This window comes from Chiloscyllium punctatum, chromosome 41 (genome assembly GCF_047496795.1).
Source record: "Chiloscyllium punctatum isolate Juve2018m chromosome 41, sChiPun1.3, whole genome shotgun sequence".
NCBI lineage: Eukaryota > Metazoa > Chordata > Chondrichthyes > Orectolobiformes > Hemiscylliidae > Chiloscyllium > Chiloscyllium punctatum.
This window is the reverse complement of record NC_092779.1, coordinates 15,393,429-15,406,318: the sequence shown is the minus strand read 5'-3', so window position 1 is coordinate 15,406,318 and position 12,890 is coordinate 15,393,429. Positions and strand designations below refer to the sequence as shown.

Here is a 12,890-nt window from a genome sequence, read left to right as displayed (position 1 = left end):
GTACCCTTGAGTGGTTTTGATGAGTGCAAGACCAAAGGCTTTCAGGAAATGTGTCTTTTTTTTTCAACAAAACTCAAATAGTAACTTATCAAACTTCAAACTGATGTGGTTCAAGAAAAGGACTGGCATAACAAATGATTCAAAATGGAATTATACTTCAATCAATGATCTACGTGACAAACTAAATTACTTTCCTCATCAATTCAGGGAATGCCTTAAAATTCTCAATGTGATTAAGTATAACTAAGGAGTTAGTACAGCTGATAAAGTCCAAGCCAACAACTTAGAAGTTGCAAAACAATAACAGTTCTACCTGTACTGTCAATGTTATTAATCATTGGTCCCCAGGTTCACCGTCTGGCATGAGGTACCAAGAGAGTTTCTGTCAGTAATGAAAGTTTCTCCACGAGATGGGAAAAGAAACTTTATGATCATGTGCAGGTTAAACGAGTACTTCTCAATCCATTGAATATTAGTTTTTTTTATAAAACACTCTAGGTGAAGGAATGGAGTGTAGGATGTCACTAGAGTTGAAGCATAGGAGATGGAGTGAATCAACAAAAAAAAAAGCAGCTGGATTTCATTCAGTTCCCCTGTAATTCCACAAAAAAAGTCAGACACTGATTCAGGTAGTGACTTTTCATTTCATCCCTTTTATATTTTCTATTCCACTGATCCTACCCAGTATTTACATCTTCCATCTTACCTCCAGAAGATCAATTAGTTTCCCTTTTTAAACTGCAGTGCTAGTTTCTGACAATGAATCGTGGGTTTGGATTCACTGACAAACATTGCTTGCAATGAAATCATTTCACAGCCCACATCCCATTTTGGAAAGGTACCAAGGAAACCAAGCTGTACTTTTGAGACAGATGTTTTTGAATAGTAAATGATGCAACCACTCACAAGCATGTAACTCTGTCTTCTCCACTGTTGCAAATGAGCCTTGTTCATCTTCTTTATTACCCCTGGATTGTCACAAAACTGGTAGGAGTGTGGTATTACAGATTCAGCATTCTATGGATAAAGAACTGGTTGAACAACAGGAGACAGAGAGAAGTAGTTGAAAGGAGTTTCTCAAAATGGAGAAAGGTGACCAGTGGTGTTGCACAGGGACCAATGCTGGGGCCACTATTGTTTGTGATATACATAAATAATCTGGAAGAGGGCTCTGTTGTTATGATCAGCAAGTTTGCAGATTACACGAAGATTGGTGGAGTAGCAGAAAGAATAGGGGACTGTCAAAGAATACAGGAGAGTATAGATAGACTGGCGAGTTGGGTGGAGAAGTGGCAGATGGAGTCCAATTCAGGCAAATGTGAGGAGATGCATTTTGGGAAGTCTAATTCTAGAGCGGATTATACAGTAAACAGAAGAGCCTTGCGAAGAGTTGATGAGCAGAGAGATCTGGGAGTTCAGGTCCAGTATGCCCTGAAGGTTGCTGCACAGGTGGATAGAGTGGTCAAGAAGGCATATGGTACACTTGTCTTCATCAGACAGGGTATTGAGTACAAGGGCTGGCAGGTCATGTTAAAATTGTACAAGACATTGGTTCGGCCACATTTGGAATACTTTGTACAGTTCTGGTCGCTACATTACCAAAAGGATGTGGATGCTTTGGAGAGGGTGTAGAGGAGATTTACGAGGACGTTGCCTGGTATGGAAGGTGCTAGCTATGAAGAGAGGTTGAGTAGGTTAGGATTGTTTTCATTAGAAAAAAGGAGATGGAGGGGGGAACCTGACTGAGGTTTACAAAATCATGAAGGGTATAGACAGGGTAGATAGAGATAAGCTTTTTTCCCAGGATGAAGGATTTAATAATGAGAGATCACGCTTTCAAGGTGACAGGTGAAAAGTTTAAAGGGGATACATACAGCAAGTACTTTACACAGAGAGTGGTAGGTGCCTGGAATGTATTGCCAGCAGAGATAGTAGGGGCAGGCAGGGTAGATCAATTTAAGATGTGTCTGAACAGATGCATGAGTAGGTGGGGAGCAGAGGGATACAGATGGTTAGGGATTGGGCGACAGGTTTAGACAGTGGATTTGGATCAGCTCAGGCTTGGAGGGCCAAAGGGCCTGTTCCTGGGCTGTAAATTTTCTTTGTTCTTTGTTCTATCACCATTGGGTTATGCACATCTCCTTCACGCACTGCAAACTCATTGTTGGATTTTCCAACAGGCTTAAGGACCTTGATACATAAAATGGGTGGCATCCAGATTGTCTTGATTTCCAGTGCATTCATCCCATCATAGTTGCCTTACACATGTGGCTTCCAGTGCATTCAAGTACACCACACTGCAAGCTTGATAAATAATCCAATTGATTTGATTTACTGTTGTCACATATACCTAAGTACAGTGAAAAGTTTTGTTTTATATGCAGATCAAAACACAAAGACACACAGACTATCAGTGTAATGCTTCACACACTCAAGATAATCCAACAAATTTTATCCATTTGGGAAAGAAACAGTTAATGCTGGACACTGCATTGTGTTTTCTGTGAGTATGGCAGATTGGATATGGTCAACACCTTGATATGCTGTTTAAAATGATCCATTAATCTTTGGGATATATGGCCTACATACCTGGCATCACAACAGCACTACAATTCATATACCAAAACCTAATGTGTATGATAGCGATTGTCTTTTGGGCATTCTGTTAGTGGTGAATGTCACTCATGCTGCTACTGCCTGAAAGCTTAATGCTGAAATAGGGTTCAGTAAAGATATCCTGAAGGAAAAGACGACACTGAACACACTTTTCTCACAGTAAATCATGAAAACTCCTTATGTAGTCACTCTTGGACTTGAGAAGTGCTCAGTCTCTCTCAGATCACCCTGGAAGGGTGGGGTATGTCGAGTGTTTGAGTAACAAGTGAAGGTAGCTGTTTCACATGTATCAAACAGCAGATTCCGTCGATTGATTGTAACAAGCAAATATGGACCATACCCAACAAACCCACACTTGCAAAATCCTCAGCACCAGGTCTAACATTAGCTGTCATTCAGCAATTGGACAACTTTCGCTAGGTAAGCCTGAGTGTGTGAATTACACTAATAACATATTTTGAATCGTCGATCAGGCTTGCAATGTGCTACACATGTATAAGGGAAGCTACATGTATTAATATTTTTTGTTTTGCAGACAGAAAAAGCATGGTGCCTGTTTCCACTCAACCAAACAGCTAACAACCAGCCGCTGGCTCACTTCTTATTGCAATACCTTGACCAATCAGAGTTACTCAGCCTAATTTGAAATCTAAACAAACCCTGGCAGTTAACTGTTAATCATTAGCTGTTACACGCCTCCTGGCAACATCTCCACCAATCACAATCAGCACCCTCCTTTATTGGTATTCTTACAAATTGTTTGATGAGTTCAAGGTGAAAAGCATTGGCAGAATGTGTGTTTCTTCAGCAAATCTCAAGTCTGTCCTGCCAAATATTTCTTTAATAGTATTAGGAAATGGATAAATTCTGCCACGGGATGTTTTGCAGCCACCTGAGGGGACTACACTGGTTTCTTTTTGGGGTTTCAGTTGATAGTCAATGTTCGATTTATGTATAGCACAGAACAGACCAGTTAACCCAACCAGTCCCCACCAATATTTATGCAACATACAAACCTTCTTCAGCTAATCATTATCACAATCGTCCCAACAATGCTGCATACCTTTAGTTCTTATTTATATTATAATATGAATGGTTATATATTAGGAGCTAGAAACAGAGAGTTACACATAAAGGTTTCAGTTGGGAACATTTACAACTGCATCTGATTGGCACAGAATGGACAATCAAATCAGATGAAAGTAGACTGGTGCAGCCCCTTCAATACCAGAATCTGACAAAAATTAAATGAGACAGAACTTTGCTTACTTGAACATACGATCTAGGAGGAATAGGCCATTCAGCCCCTCAAGCATGCTGTGCTATTTGATACAATCACGCTGATCTCATCTCTGTCTCAAGTCCACTTTCCTGCCCGCTCTCCATAACCCTTCAACCCAAAACCAATTAAAACTCCGTCTTACTCCTTCTTAAATTTATTCAATGTCCCAGCATCCACTGCACTCCGGAGGAATGAATTCTACAGATTCACAACCCTTTGAAGGAAGTAATTCCTCCTCAACTCTGTTTTAAATCTGCTACTGCTTATCCTCAAACTGTGACCTCCCCTTCGAGATTGCCCCACGTGAGGAAATATCCTTTCTATATCGAAGCTTGAAGCATGAATTGTGATTAAGCAAACAGCACATAACCCATCAGTACTACACCAAAGTCCTGTTTCTGTTAACTCCTGAAATGACTCTGGAGTATTATTCTTATTGTCCTGCTGTCAGATCAACTCACCATTGCAGATACAACTCGGGAGATTTTGACTGGACATCCTCTTGTCTGCAAGGGCATCTGTGCTCTGTCCAGTATGTAAATACACGTGTCCAATACCATTCTTTCAAACTGGATGGAATTAAGGGTACAAACTGAAGATTATAAAGTGAAGATGCAATCACTTATGTCAACATAATAATTATATTGTGTTTCATTAATACCTTCTGAACATAAATAAAAATCATAATGTTCAGTATGATAAATGAGATTTTTCAAATACTGAACAATAAGTAAATACACTTAGTTATAAAGTTTAAAATCAAACAGTTTCTTGGTCATTATTCATGAAAGACAATGGACATCCCCCTCTAGTAGAGAAACATGATTGGTTTAATTGCTTGAAGGCACCATTTCACATTAAGGACAGAGCAAGGTGAGGCGGTGGACCTCCATGAACTATTGCAGGGTACAGGGACCGAACCTGTGCCTTTGGAATGTTTTACACCAATCACTTGGCATCAAAGCTAACCATATTTACACCTGGTACTAAACAGCCCTATGTAAAACAGTGCCCAGCATCATAAATGCTAAGTGAAAGGCTGAAATTAATTTGAAAGATCAAAGCAGCTCTTGAATAGCACAAAGCTTGATTACCTGCCAATTATGCATTTTTGCTGTTTCTCTGCTATGACTAACTGCTTTTCTATTTAATCAAATTGGAACATTGCCCACCTTGGTACCTGCTTCAGCTTATCTGCCTCTCAAACCCTTTATTCATGCCTTCATCACTTCGAAAACAGAACTATTTCAATGCTCCACTCATCATCTTGCAACCTCTGTAAAAGTAACCTCCTTCAAATCTCTGCGGGTCATAGCTTACTCTTGGCTCACATCCTGTTTACTGATTGCTAACATACATTTGTCCTAGATCTAGCAATGCCTTCATTTTAAAACTTTCAACCTATTTTTCATTTTCTTCCATGACTACACCCCTCCCAATTTCTGTCCCATCCTCCAGCCCCACATACCCCCTTGGATCTCAGAGGTTTCTTTCGTTCTGATGCTTGAACATTCCCAATTTTAACTGCTCCAAAGTTGCTCACTATGGCTTTGATTTCCAAGGCCACAAGTTATAGAGACATAGAGACCTATAGCACAGAGACAGGCCCTTTGGCCCAAACTGGTCCATGCCGAGCAAAACGTATATCCACACTGACCCCACTTGGCCCATCTCCTTCTAATCCTTTCATATCCATGTATTTATCCAAATGCCTTTTAAATGTTGTTAATGTACGCGCCTCAACCACTTCCACTGGCAGCTCATTCCATATGCGTACCACCCTCTGTGTAAAAAGTTGCCCCTCAGGTTCCCTTTTATTTTTTCCCCTCTAACCCTAAACCGATGCCCTCTAGTCCATGATTCCCCAACCGTGGGAAAAAGACTGAGTACATTCACCCTATCCATGCCTTTCATGATCTTATACCCCTCAATAAGGTCCCTTCTCAGTCTCCTATGCTCTAAAGAAAGAAATCCTAACTTGTCCAACCTTCCCTGTAACTCAGACCCTCGAGTCCTGGTGACATCCTCGTAAATTTCTTCCGCACTCTCTCCAGTTTAATAACATCCTTCCTATAGTAAGATGACCAAAAACTGAACACAATGCTCCAAGTGCAGTCTCACCAACATCCTGTACAATATAGCTTCCCAACTTCTATCCTCAATGAAGGCCAGTGTGCCAAAAGCCTTTATTGCCCTGTCTATCTGTGACTCCACTTTCAGAGAACTGTGAACCTGAACTCCAGGATCCCTCTGGTCCACAACACTCCTTAAGGGCCTACCATTCACCATGAAACTCCTATCTTGATGTGACTTTCCAAAATGCAAGGCCTCACACTTGCCTATATTAAACTCCATTTGCCATTTCTTGTCCCACTCCCCCAGCTCCTGCTGCAATATCTGATAACTTTCCTCACAATCCATGATACTGCCTATTTTAGTATCATCAGCAAACTTACTAATCATGCCTTGTATATTCTCATCCAAATCATTGATGTAGATAACAAACAGTAATGGGCCCAGCACCGAACCCTGAGGCACTCCACTAGTAACAGGCTTCCAATCGGACAAGCAGCCTTCCACTGTTACCCTCTGCTTCCTACCATCAAGCCAATTGTGTATCGAATTTGCTAGCTTGCCCTGGATTCCATGCGATCTAACTTTCTAGAGCAGCCTATCATGTAGAACCTTATCAAAGACCTTACTGAAATCCATGAGACACGTCTGCTGCCCTGCCCTCATCAACCTTCCTAGTCACTTCATCAAAGAACTCTAACAAATTTGTGAGGCATGATCTCCCACTCACAAAGCCATGATGAGTGCTCCTAATCAAACCCTGTTTTTTCAAATGCACGTGTATATTATCTCTCAGAATCTTCTCTAGTAACTTACCTGCCACAGATATTCTCGAACTCCCTGAACTCCTCTGCCTCAACATTCCTGCCTTACAAAGAAATGTAATCATAGATACTGCAGGAAGATCGATCTGACAAAGGTATCCCACACCATTGCATGATTCTTGACTGCTCTCTAAAGTAGCTAGCAACTTCTCAGGGTAAACAGAGATGGGTAATAATTTAACCTTGACTTTACATGCAAGACTTAAAACCCAATTCAGAATAACCTCAGTTATCCGAACATCAATTATCCGAATTTTGGATTATCAGAACAAGATCTCAAGCTCTCTTAAAAACGTTATCCGAACAATCAATTATCTGAAGAAAATACTCCCCACGAATCTCATTCGGATAATCAAGGTTGTTCTGTAATATATTTAACAGATCAATGATCTATTCTTTGCCTCATTCCTAGAATATGAATGAGCTTTTGGTAATGCTCAAGAGCAGAGATGTCTGTTAGGAATGGCTCAGTACAGTCAAGACAATTTCTCTACAAGATAAATAAAAGCAATACCTGGTCAAAAAACCAAGTTCTGGAGACCACTTCTGTGAACTTCCCATAGTAAATGCAGCCAATGTCATTTAAGACGTATTCTTCTTTTTCTGCGTCATTATCCAAATAAACAGCATCCTCTGGATTGTTATAACAGAAGTTTAAAACAAAACAGGCAGAATTTACAAGGTAGGTTAGGCTTTGTGTGTTAAATACTGAGAAATACAATTTCATACTGAAAAATTTTGAAAACTTTAATGAACTAACCATCTTCTGTGTAACAGGGAAAATTGCAAAGTGAAGCTAGGAGTGATTATCAGACAGTAATTCATTCTAGACCGTTGCTCCAATGTGTGATTATCAGCCAAAGTTTCATGATGTACAGATGTAACTGAACCAGAGTTTAAATTGTACCATGGTGGCTCAGTGGTTAGCACTGCTGCCTCATAGCATAAGGGTCCCAGATTCGATTCTAGCCTTGGGTGACGGTCTGTGTGGAGTTTGCACATTCTCCCTGAGACGGTGTGGGTTTCCTCTGGGTGCTCCGGTTTCCTCCCACATTCCAAAGATGTGCGGATTAGGTGAATTGGCCATGCTAAATTGCCCAAAGTGTTAGATGCATTAGTCAGAAGGAAATGGGTCTGGGTGGGTTACTCTTTGGAGGGTTGGTGTGGACTGGTTGGGCCGAAGGGCCTGTTTCCACACTGTAGGGAATCTAATAAAAAAATATAATCTAATCCTCATTCATTGTAATTGGTTCTAGTGTGCTATATCTGGATTACCTTTTGCCCTTTCCCTCCCACAGTAGATCCCAACAATCTGCAGTGCATGTCAAAGATCTGGGTGCAAGGAACATGCGAGTTTCCAACTATTTAAATTTAATGATCCAAAAAAAAAAATCATGCATGGGCGTTTTCCCAAGTTTCTGCTGTTTACTTTCAGCAGCCAAGGCTCATTGGCAGGAGAGGATGTTCATACAAACAATATTATAAAAGCAACATATTGCAGATGCTGGAAAACTGAAATAAGAACAAAGAGAAAAGGCTGGAGTTTAGATAAACAGTCATCTCTGTTCCTCTCCACAGATGCTGCATGACCTGCTGAATTTCTCAAGCATTCTTGTTTCAAGGAACTTAGATATTTTTGGTTATAATTAAAAATGATTAATGCCAGTTATTAGAAGTACCATGGGAAAAAACAGACAGAAGGCTGTGAAAATACCATATTGTCACCTCTTCTGGATGATACTGCAGATTGGAAGGTGTGTCGTGAGAACCGACTCCTTGTAGCTTCAAAACAAAGTGAGCCTTAAAAGGGATTCATTTTATAAAACAGTACATTTAAAACAGTTTATTACATTCACAAAGAAATCGTTTATAGTAATAATAGTGTGGTGCATTGAGCAATACCTTCACACCAAGGGTTGAAGAGAATGTAAATATCTGTATCTTTATCTCTCACAGTTCTGCGGATCCCATACGGAGTCATCACAGCTACATACATTCTGAAACGTCCCACGATGCACTGTGGAGATGACATGACCGAGAGAGTAAGCGCGTTGTTCCAGATCGACACCACTTTGGCTCCCCATTGTCCTTTCTCCAGTTGTTCTTTGATAAGAATTGGAATGTAAGTTCCTTTGGTGCGATCCGGATACCTACCTGCAACAAAAGCAATAAGTTCCAATTCAGAACAATTGGTTCACTTCATTGTGATCATATTTAGCTCAGTTGACTGGACAGCTGGTTTGTGATGCTAGCATGGGTTCAATCTGTACACTGACTGAAGTTGCCAAGGACTCCCATTCTCAACCTCCCCCCCTCACCTGAGGTCTGATAACCCTCAAGTTAAACTGTCATCAGTTCTTTTAGATCAGATTCCCTACAGTATGGGAACAGCCCCTTCAGCCCAACAAGTCCACAATGACCGTCAGAAGAGTAATCCATCCAGACCCATTCCCCTACCCTATATTTACCCCTGACTATGGGACAATTTAGCATGGCCAATTCACCTGAACTGCACATCTTTGGATTGAGAGAGGAAACTGGAGCATCTGGAGGAAATCCACGCAGACACGGGGAGAATGTACAAACTCCACACAGACTGTCACCTGAGGCTGGAATCGAACCTGGGTCCCTGACGCTGTGAGGCAACAGTTCTAACCACTGAGCTACCCCAAAAGTGTCTCTCTTCTCTCCTTTTCTCACTCTGTCACACTCACTCAACACATGTTTCACGTTCAAGAACAGCTTCTTCCCTGCATTTATTAAGCTTCTGAATAGACCTCTCAAATTTCAAATCTAATGTTGATCTTGCTTTTGTGCACCTTCTCTGTAGCTGTTATTTTATTCCTCACTTTGTTCAATCTATGATCTTTGTGTCTTTATATGTTATGATCTGCTATTCTGCATGCAAAACAAAACTTTTCACTGTACCTAGGTACATGTGACAACAATAAATCAAATCTCTCTCTCTCTCTCTCTCTCATGAGAGAGCAGGTCTATGATCTGGTAAGACCATGGTGACCAATTTATTTTCACACAAGTATATTGGTAGATACAATAAAAACCGAGGGGTTTATTTATAGAACAAAAGCTATCTGTAAAGCATGGAAAATATTCAGAGAAAAAGAACAATGATTGATGCAAAATGTCTATGTTTAAGGTAGGAACATTTCAAAATGTTTGAGCACATTCTCTTGCAAACTTCTTTGTGGTCATGTTGAGCAAAACACATTTATCATAATAAACAATGTAAGATTAAATAAATCTGAAGACTTTACCACATGTACCCACATCATTAGTCATAAGACCTTACACTGCAAACTCCATCCCACAATCCAAGCTACATTTTTCCAACACTTCAAATATTTATCCCAGACTCCCTGTTCCATGTGATTCGGATGCCCCATGTAGCTGGGGGATTATCTTATATGGGTATATTTTCGTTCTTTTTATCATTGCACTATTTTTAATTTAATTTATTGTTCCAGTTGGAATGATGGATGCTCCCAACTTTGGCCAGTTTTATCCAACCCAACTTCAAAAAGCAGAAATGTAACAAAATTACAGTCAATCAAGGCACTTTATTTCAGCTCCAGAGAAGTGGCTAAGGCAGAAAGCAACAGAAGGATACATTTTTAGGGTGAAAGAGGACTGTAAGCGATTCATGGGGAGTATAAATACTGATATAGGGTGGACAGGTTCTCTCCACACTATGGGCTCTACGTAAATCCACAGAAAGATTTGCTGATAGTGACTTCAATCCATTTACTTGGACTAACTCAGGTACTAAGCAAATTACTACTTATATTTCTGCCTTGCCTCAGTTTGCATGGCCATACCAATATTTCCGGACTTACATTTTCAGTGTCTTTTCTCTCTCTCTACCACCCGCTCTAGCAGTGTTGCCAACTTGACCTCCTGTTTGTTCAAGCTAAATCCTACAATGTGGAAGAATCAAGCACAGTTGAGTAGATGGCAATGATCTTCTCTGGGCTATGCCCACTGTATTCACCTTATATCTGAAGCACTGCTGTAATCTGTCAATACTGTGCCCAATAATCATCTTGATGGTTGCATTGGGTCTTAGATTTCTGACATTCAGGAGAATCAAGGAGGCGGGGAGAAATGGAGTTAACATCTCTGATCAGTGACCTATTCAGAACTCTGATAAAAGATCACAAACTTGAAATTTTAAGGCTGTTTTTCTCTCTCTCTCTACCGATGCTACTAAAGTATTTTCAGCATTCTCCATCTTTACTTCGGGTGTGAAGCCTCCACAGTGTGAAACGAGTACACAGTTTTGATTTCCAACAACCATTCTACCTTGGTCTACATGCAAGCCTGCCACAGGGGACTATCACAAAGTTAAATTCTGTGGGTACTGATGGAGTAGTTGGCATTGCCTAGATAATGGTGAATTAATCTCAAATCACTTGCTCATTGGTTGAGTAGGAATGCTTTCTGCTCATTTTAAATGATTATATTGGATAGAGGGGAGGTGTAGTGGGGAGCAGATAGGTGTGTGTGACCAATCACTTTTTGTGGGAAAGACAAGAATCTGGTGGAGTTAGCCAGCTCCATCATGCTGATGTTGTCAATCGGGGTGTTTGGCGATAAAATGCTTTGATCCACCTGACTAAACTACTTTTTGGTTGTTTAATGAACCATCGATTACAAATCGGTGGACACCACTGCAGCTGCCTTACAAGAACTGGAAGTATTAAAAAATGCGATTTCACATATTCTGCTGCTGGAATGACTTGACCAACTCAGAGTCAGGTCACTATCTTGATACAGATAGCGCATTCAGAAACTTCCTGTGCATTTTTCCTGTGGCTTGGTAGCTTTACCTGGAACTGCTGATTAATGAGTAAAGACAGTGTACCTTTGGTGTCTTTATTTTTATTCAGTCATGGGTTACGAGCATCACTGGCAATGATGGCATTTCTTGCTCATCCCCAATTTCCCCAAGAATGTGCTGGGTCTTGAACCAGGGCAGGCCATGTGGTGTAGGTAATCCCACTGTGTTGCTGTTTGAGATTTTTCACTCAGCAATACAATGAAGGAACAATGATACATTTCCACATCAAGATGATGTGTGACTTGGACAGGTGTCTGCAGGTTGGTGCTATTCCCACTCACCTGTTACCCTTGTCCTTCTGAGCGGTGGAGGTTGTGGGTTTCGAAGGTGCTATTGCGGGTAAGTAGACATCCCATCTCTGCTGCTGCTTCTCTTCCCTACTGGCACTGACCACCAAGAGCTGACAGCAGTGAAACAAAGCTCCAGTAAAAATGAATGTTGAGGCTCCTCAGAGGCGGGAACATGGCTGATTTGAAGAAGCCAGTTCGCAGGAGCATCATGTGATACATAACTGCTTGAATTCAGTGCACTTGGTATTTAATGAACAATTAACACCAACAATAACCAAAATCCAGTTCCCGTCTTGGACAAAGCAGCAATCATCATCCTCAGTCCCTCCACAGCCATTTCAACCTGGTACCACCCAGATGACGCACATTAAGCTGATTTTGTTTCTAATCAATCAGTTCAGAGATGTTATGACACACCATGAAGTAGGCCTTCAACCGAGGCCTCCTGGACCAAAGACAGAGACACTACCACTGTGCCATAACAGCCCTACCACCAGAAAATGGAGAACAAAGCCTGCATTTAATCGATAAACAAGATCATAATTGGTATACATTTAAACATTTATTGAATTAACCTTCTCGCCCCTAATGATTGATTTTATGTATTCCAAGAGCAGTTTCAGCCAGCTCAATAACAACACACAGATGGTTTGTGTGTTATATAAATTATTTTCTTCATAAGGATTGTTTACTGCATACCCAAAACATGAAGTCACTTGTTCTGAGTGCGCACAGCTTCTTAAAGATAGCTTTATGTGGCATCTGTCTGCAAGACTTACTCTGCAAAATTGTTTCATGATGGCAGCAAGGAGAGTAATTTATATTGTATCGCACATTATACAGGAAAGAAAATCAGTTAACCAGGCTGATTTTCAGAGATATTTGTTCCTGTTATAATTGTCTAGATTCCAGGTTCAAATCCTACATGGAGATGTAGCATGTCATGT

The 12,890-nt window shown here is 40.7% G+C and overlaps 1 protein-coding gene across 2 annotated transcripts in view; it reads right to left on the bottom strand.

Moving 5' to 3' along the window:
- Positions 1 to 12,890, bottom strand: part of LOC140464870 (coagulation factor XIII A chain-like) — a 113,245-nt gene that overhangs the window by 52,412 nt on the left and 47,943 nt on the right. For both annotated transcript variants that reach the window (XM_072560434.1, XM_072560433.1), the window contains exons 4-6: positions 8,698 to 8,949; positions 7,310 to 7,428; positions 4,360 to 4,467 (exon numbers count right to left, since the gene is read on the bottom strand). In XM_072560434.1, coding sequence (XP_072416535.1) covers positions 4,360 to 4,467; positions 7,310 to 7,428; positions 8,698 to 8,949 — 479 coding nt within the window. The remainder of the gene's footprint in view (positions 1 to 4,359; positions 4,468 to 7,309; positions 7,429 to 8,697; positions 8,950 to 12,890) is intronic.